Here is a 15684-nt window from a genome sequence, read left to right on the forward strand (position 1 = left end):
ATCTTATCACAAGGTTGTGATAAGTTATCGATGGTTTGTTCTTTAGATACGATCACGATGTCCATCTAACATGAGCCTATCAGTTTTTCCATTCCAATTAGTTGCTAGCACATTTCCACATTCTTTCGCTGTTCTAAGAGAAATAACCATTTATTCTTAGGTTGTTTTATTCAGTTAAAAATTTTCTTAATCTTTATTTGAATAATAATATTTAATAAAAAAAAAATAAACTTAGAATATGATTTTATTGAGCAAATTATCTTAATCAATATGAGAATTCTACATAAAGACCTATTTATATTCTAGTATCATAAAATAACCTGTCCCAGTCACTTATTTTATTTGTTATTGTTTATTTTTTAAAATAGCTCAAATTTCACCAAATAAAACTAATTGTTTTAACTTAAACCTCTTTATCTTATTCGTGGATTTTAGATAAGATTCTTTTATCATCTTTACACCTCCCCTTAATCGATACTTATCGGGAACTCTTTCTTCTACGTATTTTTCTATTTCTCCTGATGTTACAGAACTAAAATTATCATATAGAGCAACCAAACCCAAGGCATGTTCAGTATCTTTATCATCAGGAACACCAACCACTACCGCAAACTTCACAGCGGGATGAGTTAAGAGTTCTGCCTCTACCAAAGCTGGCACAATATGCAAACCTTGGAACAGAATCAGATCCTTAATTCTATCGACGATGAAAAAACAAAAATCTTCGTCATAATATACCATGTCTCCAGTTTTTATCCAACCGTCATCATCAAACTGATCAGAACTGTCTAAATTATGATAACCATTCATTAAAGCTCGACTTTTAACGCGAAGCTCTCCTGGTTTATTAGGCCCAACTGCTTCTCCGCTTTCTAAGTCAACCACCTAAAACAAAATAAGTATTTATTATATATATAAAATAGAATAAAATTTAAAATCATTAAAAAAAACAAAACAGAATAAGATCTTACAGAACACAGGGTAATGAAGAAGAAATTATTGTGTGGAAAGTAAATATTTTTTACAAATTTTCCGAAAGCTATTTACAAGCATATATTTAAAACTCATTTAAGTTGTTATATATACTTATAGCATTAAATGACTAAGATCTCTGAAACAAAGCTGTATGAAATCTTGGCAATTGAAGAAGACGGACATGCCTTAGATTAAGATTACGATAAGAAAGTTTATTCCTTAAATAAAGCGCCAAATTGTTTTTGAGTAATTTTTTCACAAAAATAGCCATATGATAATTATACAAATTGCTAATTTTAAGCCAACCGAGTTCTTTATATATTTGAGTAACATGATCATATTTCTTCATACCATAAACAAATCTGCAGCAGGCGTTCAAGACTTTTTGTAATCTAAATTCTGGGTAAATTTGTCTAAACAGGAAAAATAAACAATAAAACAATAATAATTAATAATAGGAATTACTAGAGATTCATACATTTTTTTACGTAACTTATAATTAAGTAAATATCTATTCATATATAACAATTTTAATGCCGTATAACATTTCTGTATCAAACATAAGCCCAACATTTTTGATATGGAACAACATATCTAACGACCTACCTCAATGTGCAAATTTAACCTAGGTGTAATTTCCTACAGCTTGGTTTTAGAACAGAATACCACAACCGCAAATTTGTTTGGATTAAGTTTCATATTATTGGAATAAGCATATTTATATATTGCTTGGGTGAAAATAAGTCGATTTAACCTAAAATACCTATATCCCAAATCGCATAATAAAAAAGATACAGCGTGTTAAAGTGAAAAATTAAAAATGATTTTCTTTAATAATTTCTATCATTTTGGTCAGAAATGTTTAAAATTTATGTATTGAATATATAGTAACTTTTTTGAAAACTCCCGTATACAGATTTAAGTAACAAAATATGAAATATTGGACTTTTTAACAAAAAAAGGTATACTTATTGAAAATGGCTAAAGCCAACCATTGAGGAGATATTTTTAATACGGATTTATGTATTTAATTATTTAATTATCTATCTATTTATCTATCTATCTATCTATCTATCTATCTATCTATCTATCTATCTATCTATCTATCTATCTATCTATCTATCTATCTATCTATCTATCTATCTATCTATCTATCTATCTATCTATCTATCTATCTATCTATCTATCTATCTATCTATCTATCTATCTATCTATCTATCTATCTATCTATCTATCTATCTATCTATCTATCTATCTATCTATCTATCTATCTATCTATCTATCTATCTATCTATCTATCTATCTATCTATCTATCTATCTATCTATCTATCTATCTATCTATCTATCTATCTATCTATCTATCTATCTATCTATCTATCTATCTATCTATCTATCTATCTATCTATCTATCTATCTATCTATCTATCTATCTATCTATCTATCTATCTATCTATCTATCTATCTATCTATCTATCTATCTATCTATCTATCTATCTATCTATCTATCTATCTATCTATCTATCTATCTATCTATCTATCTATCTATCTATCTATCTATCTATCTATCTATCTATCTATCTATCTATCTATCTATCTATCTATCTATCTATCTATCTATCTATCTATCTATCTATCTATCTATCTATCTATCTATCTATCTATCTATCTATCTATCTATCTATCTATCTATCTATCTATCTATCTATCTATCTATCTATCTATCTATCTATCTATCTATCTATCTATCTATCTATCTATCTATCTATCTATCTATCTATCTATCTATCTATCTATCTATCTATCTATCTATCTATCTATCTATCTATCTATCTATCTATCTATCTATCTATCTATCTATCTATCTATCTATCTATCTATCTATCTATCTATCTATCTATCTATCTATCTATCTATCTATCTATCTATCTATCTATCTATCTATCTATCTATCTATCTATCTATCTATCTATCTATCTATCTATCTATCTATCTATCTATCTATCTATCTATCTATCTATCTATCTATCTATCTATCTATCTATCTATCTATCTATCTATCTATCTATCTATCTATCTATCTATCTATCTATCTATCTATCTATCTATCTATCTATCTATCTATCTATCTATCTATCTATCTATCTATCTATCTATCTATCTATCTATCTATCTATCTATCTATCTATCTATCTATCTATCTATCTATCTATCTATCTATCTATCTATCTATCTATCTATCTATCTATCTATCTATCTATCTATCTATCTATCTATCTATCTATCTATCTATCTATCTATCTATCTATCTATCTATCTATCTATCTATCTATCTATCTATCTATCTATCTATCTATCTATCTATCTATCTATCTATCTATCTATCTATCTATCTATCTATCTATCTATCTATCTATCTATCTATCTATCTATCTATCTATCTATCTATCTATCTATCTATCTATCTATCTATCTATCTATCTATCTATCTATCTATCTATCTATCTATCTATCTATCTATCTATCTATCTATCTATCTATCTATCTATCTATCTATCTATCTATCTATCTATCTATCTATCTATCTATCTATCTATCTATCTATCTATCTATCTATCTATCTATCTATCTATCTATCTATCTATCTATCTATCTATCTATCTATCTATCTATCTATCTATCTATCTATCTATCTATCTATCTATCTATCTATCTATCTATCTATCTATCTATCTATCTATCTATCTATCTATCTATCTATCTATCTATCTATCNTTATTTATTTATTTATTTATTTAAGTTACACCACCTGACAGTTAAAACCAATTAATAGGTGGGAGAAATAGCTAATAAAAATAGATGCATTAACAAAATCAGATTACTAAGTACAAGAGTAAAAAAAACAGTTAACAATAATACAGATTATAAAAGTTATAAAAAATTATGAAAGATAACCACTACGTATATAGTATATAGACTAAATAAAAAAATACAGTCGACAAAGTTAAAATAAATGCTAACATAAATACCAACAAAACAATCATTTTAAAATTCAATTAAAACTAGTATACATATAATTATCCTAAAGCAGATTATATAAAGAATGATTAAAAATTAAATTAATTATATTAATATTGTAAGTTATGACTAGAGAAAACTCTCTTAATATGGGATATATTGTCATGAAAAATATCCACAAGGTTCGAGAGTGATTTTCAACCATTGTATACAACGGTGAAAACTTTAATAAATTTGTTCGAGGTGTGGGAAGATAGAACAAAGACGAAGACCGGGTTCCATAGCGGGGAACATGAAAACACAAGGCAGCTAGAAGATACGGACAATCAATTAATCCAGTAATGATTTTATACAGGGTTATTAGTGAGTTACACATACGTCGTGTAGCCAGGTCATTTATACCTCCACGAGGTTCGAGTTGCTTAAATAAATAAAAAAATGGAGTAGGTAAATGTCATTTGATAATACTCGTAAATTGCCAAATGACATTTACCTACTCCATTTTTTTATTTATTTAAGCAACTCGTCCTAGATATTAAATAGTTTTGGAATTGAATAAAATAACAAATTATGTATACTAATGTAGTATGTCGATGTATGTTGCAAGTATTTTTTGAAAGTTACAAGAACTGTGCTGCTGCTGTACGACTTTATCATGCCAGATATCCCAAACGTCGTCTTCCTGCTAGAAAATCTTTTGCGGCGGTAGAAAGAAGAAACGGACACATTCAGCCTCGTTCTGAAAGTACTGGCAGAAGACGTCTTATTCGCGATGTAGAACTTGAAGAAGTTGTCCTTGGCAATTTACAAGTTCAGAATTCTGAAACTAGAATCAGAAAATTGGCGACAGAGTATAACGTTTCACATACTACGATTTGGAAAATTGCGAATGATGATCTTTTATTGACTGCTGCGTATTTACCTAACAGGATAGATTTTTGTCAATGGTATATGAACATTTCAAGGGAAAACATAAATATATTTTGTTTGGTGATGAAGCGTCATTTCAAAGACATGGTTTAGTGAACCAACACAATAATCACTCATGGTCTGACGAAAATCCTTACCAAGTTTGTACATCCAAATTTCAACATAATTTTAGTTTAAATGTATGGGCAGGAATCGTATTGGTCCGTTTATTCTTCTTCGGCGTCCCGGCGGAGCCGAATATTTGAGATTTTTAAATGAGCAACTCCCAATATTGCTTGAAGAAGTGCCACTAGCTATCCGTGAAAACATGTGGTAAGCACATGACGGAGCTCCTTCTCATAGTACACTAGCTGTTAGACAATGGTTAAATTTAAATTTTCCTGAGAGATGAATAGGCCGAGGGAACGCACCAGTCAAATGGCCTGCGCGATGACTGGATCTCAGACCCATGGACTAATTTTTATAGGGTCACTTAAAAAATGTTGTTTATTCTAACCCTATTGATAGCGTGGAAAAGCTTCGTCAAAGAATTTTTACAGCAGCTGAGGAAGTAAAGAATGACATACATATTTTTTTAAGAGTTCGTCGTAGTATTAATCGTAGAATTCGGAAATATCCTTTAAACAATCTTGTTGTCAGCCAATTGTTTCTCTTAAATTATCTATTGACTGTTGTTAAGTGACTCTTGGTGGATATTATTAAATTAATAAATCTTAGTCAGCCCATATGGGCATGGGGGGGGGCGGCTTTCGGAAAGTTGCAAGCTCTTAATAACTTGCAAATCCATTAACAACTCGGAAATACACGGTACTTTAAGTAGGGGCCAAGTAAGTTCATATCATTTTTTTCTTCATACTTTCACGAGTACTTTCCCAATACCGAGTATTTTTAAAATTCATGTAACGTATATCACCAAGTTATTCTCATTAACTTACTTTCAAAGACATACCAAAACCTAGAATAGGTGTTCCGACGCATCCTGGTTTTGTTCTATTGTATTCTCTGTGCAAGTCATTCTTTCTAAATGTGGTGAGTCCTCCTGCCTCCGACTGTCCATACCAATGAAAAATATCTACATTCGGTAAGATTTTCTGAAGACCTTGATGATATTTTGCAGGCAGAAGGGATCCTTCTATATAAATTGTGGTTAAATCTCTAAAGTCCATATTGTTGGGTTTTCCATTTTCAAACATATTTACTAACGTCCAAGGAATTAGATACGCCAGATTTACCTAAAAATAAATGTAAACATAAATTGTTAGTACTGCGTTAATCTCATACTGTATATGATAAAATAAAACTAATAAACTAACTCACTTTATATTTATCTAGAAAAAACCATGCCTTTTTCATATCATCTTCATCTGGAACTATCAGTCTGCAAACACCTTCCTTAATCGAACATAATAGACGTAAAGATTCAATACTCCAGTGCAGAGAATCGAAAGTAAGTACAACTTTGGGTTGGTTTTCGATCCACAGGTTTTCAAAAGAGAAGGCTTTGTTGCAAACCAAACTATAATGGTTTATGTATATGCCCTTGGGATAACCTGTACTACCACTGCTAAAATGAATAATAGCCGTTTCTTGTAAGTCATCTACGAAAATTGGCATGAATTTTGCCTCTTCTTCCACTGGTGTAAAAAAATCTTCAGTAAAAGCAACTGTGCTCGTATTTTGCTGCTCCTCACCGATAAGACTCTTAATTGTCTCTAAGAAATCCGGAGTTACGAGAAACAGTTTCGGATTAATAGTCTTCATAAAGTGAACAATGTCAAATAAGGGAAAAGTCGTGTCTATGTATGACGGTATTGCTCCTATTAGAAAACTAGCAATCATTGGGACGCACGAATTTAAATTTCTCTTAGAAAAGAACGTTACCAAGTCACCTTTTTTTATTCCCATTTTTCGTAAGGCAATTCCTGTCCTTATGCTTTTGAGTAAAAGGGTGTTATAGGTTTCTTGTTCGTCTGTTGCTACGTTTATCTAAAATCCAAGAAACATGCACTAAATCATATTTAATATACATAAAAGGCTGTCTAAAACCATGCATGAAATAAATTCGATCTCATAGATCATCTAAAATGTACCCACCACAAAAAATCCATCTAATAAACTAATATATCCTAGGAATAATATGGAGAAAATAGTGTCATTTTAATTTCAGTATAAAATTTTTTAATTTTAATTAAGGTTATCATGTCATATTCAGGGAAGATGAAAAATAAGTCATTAGAAAAGAAATTGCTTCATAAAGTATTAGTAGATAACATAATAATTTGTTCAAATATAAAAGATCAATAAATTATAAGAATTTTTTTAAGTCATTCTTAACAGATTTAACAAACATTATTCAGTATTACAATGGATTTTCTTCAAGAACACCATTGGGAAAATTCTTACAATTCAACAAATACGAATTATTTACTGACAGCAATATGTATAACCTTTAGTTCTTTTGTGTATAAAGTGGATTTTATTTCATTAAGTTCAAATATTAATTATTTGTTTCATATTTATACAATATGTAGGATTGAATATCGCGTTATCCCGTATCGTACGATGTTTAGTCGTTACATCAGTATCATAATGGAACCGGTAGTTTTAAAAAAACGTACCGCTGTAAATTTGCACTCTCGAACAATTACTTTTCAGCTGGAAGAACAGGTGCTCCAGGCCATTTCAGTTTAGTTGCACAGTAAGATTTTGAATGTTGCGTATAGAGCAGGAACACAATTTTAGTTTTCGCGGTCTTCAGACTGATATCCTCTCGATTTATTCTTTCGAAGACAAACAATTAGTTTATACGACTCTAATTGAAAATTTGCAGGACTTACGTATTATCGCGTTTTGTGGGATAATTCGGCAGAGTCCAGAAATTTATGAACGTGTTTCCCAATAAAGGATACAAGCTCGTAATGAAGTTTGCAATATTCACCCCTTTTCGATTAAAATATCGGTGTAAAAAATATTTGATAACAAAAGTTACATCCAAATCTAAAATAAAACCTCCCTAACCAACTTCTAAGTTAACAGAGGTTTTTGGAAATAAGTTTAGGAGAGAGTGGTGAGTCAATAATGGTACACAGCTTACTGGCAGATTGTTAACGTCAAAATATAGTTAAAAGTTAAAAATATGTTTTTGATTTTTTGCTATATTTTAAGTATGTATTTACCGATTATTTTGAAAATTTGTAGTTTTACGTTTATTGATATGGCAAATACGAATATGTAAACAGGATTGGTATCACATCTAGGGGGCGCCAGTTATACTGTCCTATTAACATAAAAGTATGTGTAACTTTTTATATTTTACAATTTTGAATATTTGAACTAGATATTATTGGACAACGTGCAATTGTAAATAAAAATGGTACATTGGTTACAAATCGATAAACTCAACTATTTTCGAGATACAGATGTTTTAAGTTTTAGAAGTTCGGCGGGAATTAATTTAGAAAATTAGCAGATCATAAAATAACCAAGCAAGCTACAACCAGCGACTTCAATTTCTACGCACCTATTTAAATTTTGTCTGATGTTAAAAAGTAAAGTTCTATGTTGTTTGATAATATGAACTGATTCTTGAATATTTATCCACAGTTGTTCTTGACTATTAATAATGTCTTTGTAAACTAGAGAATTAAGATAGCTTCAAAAGAAAAATCCAGCGGACTTAAATCAGGGCTACATGCAGGTTAAGGTACTTCGCTACCGCGTCCAATCCTACAGTGCGGGAAATTTCTATAAAGATATACTCTGGGGTATAATGTGCTGTCAATTTATTATGTGAATGCCTAGTATTTTGAAAAAAATATTTTTTTTAGTTTAATTACCGCCAAATTCAAAAACTTTAAATGTCTGTATCTCGAAAACGGTCGAGTTATCGATTTGTAACAAATATACCTTTTTTAATTACAATTGAACATATTTTCTAGTTAAAAAATTCAAAATTGTAAAATACATGTTTTTACATTGATAGGGCAGTATAACTAGCGCCCCCTAGTTGCGACCCCAACACTGCTGCATATCCGTATTTGCCACTCCAAAAAAAGGAAAATCTGCAAATGCTCAAAACGATCAAATCATACGTACTTCAAATATAGCAAAAAAAATTTTCAACTTTAACAACCTGTAGAACGAAAAGGAGCAACAATTGATTAATGCATGTTTGGCTCAATTGCTATATTTTGACATTAATAATCTGCCATTAAGCTGGGTACCATTATTAATGACTCACCCTGTATAAAAGACCTCCGTCCTTACTTTTTAAAGTAAAGTTTTTCACAATGAAAAAATACCTTGTATATTCGATTTATACAAGTACCTATGTAATTTACACCGTTTACCGCGAAAGTTACCATGTATAGGGTAATGAGTATACAGGGTTATCCAAAAGTCCTGGTACGGCAGAAAAACTTTTGAAGAAAGCGTTTTGGGAAAAAAATGTTTCAGACAAATGTGTAAGGATTTTTCCCTGGCTATCTGATGGTGACCTTGAATTTGACCTTCAAGGTCATTTGAAGGTCAAGTTAAGTTTTTTTAATGGGAACCTCTATTTTTAATTGCGGATTTGGAAAAAGCAGTAAATTTTACGTCTAAATAAGGTCTTGACCATGACTAACAATGACCTTCAAGGTCATTCCAAGGTCAAAGTTGTTTTTCCATTGGTAACCTCTATTTTTTATTACGGATTTGGAAAGAGCTGAAATTTAACCTTCGAGTACGGCCTGGCCTACGACTTTGACAATGACCCGCAAGGTCATGTCAAAGTCAGATTAATTTATTATTAACTATTATTTTTTTGATAAGTTAGGAAGAACGGAAAAACAAATGTACGAATATGACCATAATCAAGCTCTTCAAAAAAAATTATTTCAAGGATTTTAAAAAATTTCAGTCACTGTAGGGTAGCTAGCGATCCCAGCCAGTTAAGGCATGGAGATAGCCCGGCCGGTTAAGGCAAAGCAAACGATCCCGGACAGTTAGGGAATGGCTTATCATATCAGGTGTAATATCAGCGCAAACATTGACTATTTTTTACTTTATTTTTATGTACCCCAAGAAAAAAGTCAAGTGGACACAGATTAGGGGACCTAACTGGCCCCTCAATAGTTCTTCTCCGACAGTATTATTAAATACTACATCTAGGTAGTTTATTTCAATCGCCCAAAAATGAGCAGGTGCACATTGTCTTGATTTGTCGGGTATACATACCACCTTGCCTTAATTGGTCGGGACTACACGCTACCTTGCCTTAATTGGTCGGTTATATACACCACATTGCCTTAATTGGTCGGGTAAACACACCACCTTGACTTAATTGCTCGGGAGTACTGCCACACCGGGACTTTTGGAAGTGGACCCATATTTGACCTTGAAGGCATTGTTAATGTCATGGTCAAGACCATCTTTGGACGTAAAATTTCCTGCTCTTTCCAAATCCGCAATAAAAAATAGGGGTTCCCGTTTAAAAAACTTAATTTGACATTCAAATGACTGAAGGTCAATGTCAAGGTCAAATCCAAGGTCACCATCAGATAGCCAGAGAAAAATCCTTACACTTTTATCTGAAACATTTTTTTCCCAAAATGCCTTCTTCGAAAGTTTTTCTGCCGTACCGGGACTTTTGGATAACCCTGTATAATATACAGTTTGTCCCCGGATGGACCTAACTATACTTGTAATTTTCCTTATTTCTGTAACCTGACGGGTTTTGATGTTACTAGATCCGTACGAACAGTATCGTACGGGATAGGCTAGAAAGGGAGAAATTTTGCCTGTTATTGATGAATCGCATGAGGTACGGGGGTTCTTGAAAATGTTGAATTTAATAGCTAGATTCTGTCACTTACTTTGGCTTGCCTCGACGACTGCCCCGGTGTAGCTGCAATGTTCCCGTCTCAGAGTGGTGTTTAGGCACAATTAAGCACAGATGGAATAAAACACCAAACTCGAGGAAGATATTGCTTTTATTTGCACACACAGAAACACTAGGTTCGACACAACGACAACGATAACCAAATACCAAGACCCAGGGTACACCGAAATATACTTGAACTAAATGGTAGGCAGTTAAGCTGGTACCACACACTTCTCTAAGTTACAAAAAGATAAAAGATTAATAAAATTCCGGAATGGAACCGATCTCCGAGAGTGAACTAGTCAGTTCGAGGATTAAGAAAAAACTGAATTCCGGGAGGTACTGACTTAACCTCTAGCCCTTCGGATTAACCCCCCTAATTGTCTCTAAGATAACTTCCCAATCTATATAGTGCATATTTTAGATCCTAATGGCAAAAGTGTGGTGTCCGCCTCCACGCTTTCAGTCGGACACCACCATATTAAATTAAGCTAACACCTTCCTCTAGTGACCTCGTACCGCACGCGGTACGAGACGGGCTGGTCAAACTTATTATTCTATCATTCTGCAGCTGGGAAAAGAGCCCGTCGGAAAAACCAGCTCGTCATATATCTTTTCCAATCATTATCAATCTAACATTATAACTTGATTCTAATTCGGAACCTTTACGTCTCTCGTGTTTCGCGCATTATTACAAACATGGGCTCCTTTGTTCTGTTCTGGATATGCTGGCGCCTCCCGGACGCAACACATGGCGATACGTTTTTAAGAAATTACTTTACCCGAAGTGTTTTGAGCTTGTTCTCATTATCGGTTTTTAAATTTATTAGTTCCTGTGACAAAAGTTCTTCAGACCACCCTCTGAATACTGAATATTGGTTAACCCTCGTCTGACCGGGGTCATTCTTAGAACTATTGAGCCCTTATTTTCTTGAAAACCGTCCCATAAATTACGCGGACTTGGTTTTTGTTACATTTCGCATTTTAAGGGAAAATGTCATTCTTTATAAAAAGTTTTGTTTATCGTGAAAAGTCATTCATCATACTCATACTTCAAAATAACATACAGGGTGGTTAGCAAATAAGGAAACGTGAAGATTACATAAGCTTGAAGAAGGGAATTTCGCCTTTCGTTTAGAATGTTATATGTTAATTGGGGAACAAATTATCTACGACATAATTTCGTTCATGCTTAAATTAACTACAATCAATCATACATGTATTCCTTTTCACAAAATATACAACCGTTATTTCCGTTATGTCATTAACTATGAATATTGCCATTTATTTGTAAAAAGATGGTGAGTATAATTTAATATGTGAATATAGCTTACCTGTGCAATTTTGTCTCCGTTCTTCTTCATAAAATTGAAACAATAACATCCAAGACCACCTACGTACTTCTCATCCAAAGGGTCATGGTCCGTTGTTATTATGTTATTTTCAAGGCGATACATAATTAGTAGATTAGTGATATAATTCTGATTAGATATTCCACACAGCTGAAACTTTTTGTATAAGAAAAGATATTTTGTATTTTTCGAGTAACTTTACAGTTCTAAGTCCAGATAATATTTAGAATTCGTTTTGTGATGAAGATTTTATAAAAAAGATTATTATGATAGAAGTCACAATAAATAATAAATATATATTTTTCTTTTATAAACCGTAATTGTAAACAAAAAAGAAATGGAACTGGTAAGGTTTATATACCAAAGTATAATTTATTAAATACCCAGAAGAACATACATACTTACAGTCTTTACTTTACTTTAAATTGAACAGTGCCGGTCAGATAAATGAGAATATCTATACCAACAAGGAGAGTAATTTAAGGTTCACTGACGTTAACATGTCAATATTTATGTAATTTTTATAATTGTATGTATGTATAATATTCCTAATATCCAGAGACGGACTATATTATGTTTCTTAAAACAAAAATTGACATTTCTTTATGATTTTTTTTGCTGGCTACAAACGCTCAAGAAAACCTATGGTCGCAATTTTTTATTAATTAAAGTACTAATAAATGGAAACGTAAACGAAAACTAAAATTAATCTTGATTGATCATTTTATGCGATTTTCAGTGGCTATCTTTTATGTTTAAACATTTTTTTTATTTCTTTCAGTTGTATTCAGTCTTCTCGGTCGAATGGAATTTGTTTCTTTGTTTAAGTCGATTGCACTTACGACGAAAGATTCTAGTTTTATGGTTTGATGAGATCATACAATGATGACCTTCACCATCAAGCTTGAAAGTTCTATGAAAATCAAATCAAGATACGAAGTAGGACGACCATGTTTGCAGTCCAATTAAGTTAAGGCAATATCGTTATGGTCGAGTTAGTCAAGGAGGATTGTACTAGTTGGGATTACTAATATCTGATCTTATTCTATAGCGGTAACGAGAGTTTTCCTGTTAAATATGTAGGGAATTTGACAGTTATTATGGTGTTCCTTGGTCTAGTCAACTATCGTCATAGAATTGACTTGGTTCGTTGCAAATAAATATTTTTGGATCTGCGATTAAGTAATAATAAGAATATATCTCATCTTTAACATAAAAATCTGTAGTATTGACAAAGACAGGCACAGGCTGCGATCTCCAAACACTTCAATCATTCTGGATCTATCTGTAGTTCCTACGAGTTCCTGCAATCCAATCTCCACAAGAAATTATATGGCCGCTTGTTCCTATTAGATCTCATCGAATGTGTTGATGGGTTAAATATTAAAATAAACGTATTATGATTCGTCAGGACAATTTAGAAACATACTATACACCAATTCTATGTATTCATAAAAAACTAAGTTACTGCCATCAGGAAATGGTACTGTATCAATATATAACTTCAAATTTTTAAAAGCTAAGTACTTCTAGAGTTCTATTCTAGAGTTTCTATTCGCGTTATTTACCCTTTGCCTATTTGTCATGGATTTGATACTAATGACTAATTAAGTCGCGGTTTCTTACAATCAAGTGACTAATTAAACCGTCTATTTGTTTGTTTGCCGATCGGACAATAAGCAATAAGGAATAAGGGTGTAAATGACAGGATTGAACAGAAAGTAGCTTAAATTTGTATGGCTGCTTATCACTAGTTCTTAGCATCCTGTGAAATGCCTAAATTTTACTCTGCGGCACGAGTTGAGGATTCTGGATGAATATTAAAATAGGCTGCACAAATTCGATCATACTCTAGTTGATTTGTTAAAATTCTTCTTAACGTTTTTCTGTTGATTGGTGGCAAATTTAGATATGTCTCATTAAAAACTGTACATGTTCTGCTTATAATTCCATTGCAACGTCAGTGAATGAATAATAAATTTAAAATATCAGCATTTGAATATGTATTGTTTTCCATTTCTTATAAACACTAAATTAAACTGTCACTGCAAGAGACTAACAACAAATTGACAGTTTAGTTGTTTGTTTTGAAGTTTTCTAAAAATTCCACAGCTATCCTCGCAAGAAATTACATGATTTTAGGTGATTACACAAAAAATAGTAGATAAAAAACTAGACGAGATAGGTATAGGGAACCCTGATACCGTTCGAAAGAGAAAAAAATTGTGTATCAGAATATAGAAAAACATACAGGATGTTCCATTAAAAAAAACCGACTTAACGAAGGTTTGAAGTTAACTAAACTCGGCATTAAATTTGTAGCACCTTGTATGCAATTAAGCCACATTGAAAGTATGGATGGAAAGCTTAGAGGTCTAGTTATCCCCCCTATAAATATTGTTGCTTTATCTTTTTTACTAGAAAATACAATTAAATATCTCGGAAACGGTTAATTTTGGGAATAGGGAAACTTCATAAAAGTCCACCTAAAATAATACGTAGAATGCAATATTGCAATAATATATAGGGTGTTCCATTTAAAATAAGCAAGTTGATGGAGACTTCCGGTATAACCGGAAGTGGTAGGTGGACGCCATTATTTTAGTTGAGAAGGGCATGCCCGAAAACCCGGTAGGTATCCCAAATTTTCAAAATTCAAATCGAAGTAGTCTCTGAATTATAATTCTAATGGGCCGTCATCGTGAGACAGCCTGTATAGTAATACTGATACAAATATATAAGAGAGATTAATATTACTCACCTTACAGGTTGTATTTATTAATATTGTACTTGGTTTTCGATCGAGAAAGAAATCAGTAATGTTTCTTGGCAGAAAATGTATTTTTCCGAATCCAAAATTCGCGTTTCCGCGATTCGAGATATTAGTAGTGTTTTTTAAGTTGATAACGCCAAATAAGCACCTAAATCAATGCTGTATCAAATATATAGGTATGCCCAAAACTGTTTTCGCTTTGCCAAAAGACTTTGACCTATACTGCAAATAATAGCAATTCTACTAGTAACAACTATTTACAGCAAAATGAAAGTAGTTCGTGTCGCTTTACATATCTTTAATTAGTATTATTAAGAAAATATTTATCATTACCTAGAAATAGATAAATAAGGCAGTTATGAAGTGACTTTATCGCCCATCGGCGAAAAAATTTACTCGTAAAGTAAATACACTTCAATGACTAATAATAATAAATTGTTTTTTAAATATCTTTTGTCAAGAAATGTTTGTTGTCGAAGTAATTCTTCAAACTTGGTGTTCCTTAATACAACAGCCAAATTTCTATAAATCCCATGGTCAAATGCGTGCAAAGAATTAAAATGAACTAGAGATAACTTCTAACTTCTTGCAAGGACATAGCAGCTTTAAGATGACGTGTTGACAAAATTTTTCTCTAATATTTTCTAAATCAATTGAAATATTAGCACCAAGTTTTGGTATTTACACGATGTTGGTTATTGATAACCATAAAAAAACTATGTTTAATGGAATCGTCTTTTTTACAGCCACCCTGATAAAAAAAAATGTCGAAATT

General features: G+C 31.8%; 1 protein-coding gene across 2 annotated transcripts; it reads right to left on the reverse strand.

Annotated features, from left to right (window-relative positions):
- Positions 1-259: 259 nt before the first annotated feature.
- On the reverse strand, positions 260-15161 carry LOC108912522 (4-coumarate--CoA ligase 1-like). Of its 2 annotated transcripts, none has more exons than XM_018717764.1 (5): positions 14898-15161; positions 12119-12286; positions 6239-6907; positions 5857-6153; positions 260-885 (listed from the first exon to the last, which is right to left on the reverse strand). In XM_018717764.1, exons 2-5 carry the CDS (start codon positions 12239-12241, stop codon positions 370-372), a joined length of 1605 nt encoding a protein of 534 aa, XP_018573280.1. In that variant the 5' UTR covers positions 12242-12286; positions 14898-15161; the 3' UTR covers positions 260-369. The 2 variants fall into 2 exon arrangements, with proteins under 2 accessions (XP_018573280.1, XP_018573279.1); XM_018717763.1 differs by having other exon boundaries at positions 12119-12292.
- Positions 15162-15684: the final 523 nt, after the last annotated feature.

The sequence above is a fragment of the Anoplophora glabripennis genome, unplaced genomic scaffold, assembly GCF_000390285.2.
Source record: "Anoplophora glabripennis isolate ALB-LARVAE unplaced genomic scaffold, Agla_2.0 scaffold646, whole genome shotgun sequence".
In the NCBI taxonomy this organism is placed as follows: domain Eukaryota; kingdom Metazoa; phylum Arthropoda; class Insecta; order Coleoptera; family Cerambycidae; genus Anoplophora; species Anoplophora glabripennis.

Bases quoted from the DNA above. Each gene is read 5' to 3' on its own strand.
- LOC108912522 (XM_018717764.1), bottom strand. From the start codon at position 12,241: ATGTATCGCCTTGAAAATAACATAATAACAACGGACCATGACCCTTTG. The intron at 6,154-6,238 runs GTGAGTTAGTTT...ATTTATTTTTAG, and splicing joins TTTTTCTAGATAAATATAAA to GTAAATCTGGCGTATCTAAT. The intron at 886-5,856 runs GTAAGTTAATGA...ATTTTGTTTTAG, and splicing joins GTTTTGGTATGTCTTTGAAA to GTGGTTGACTTAGAAAGCGG.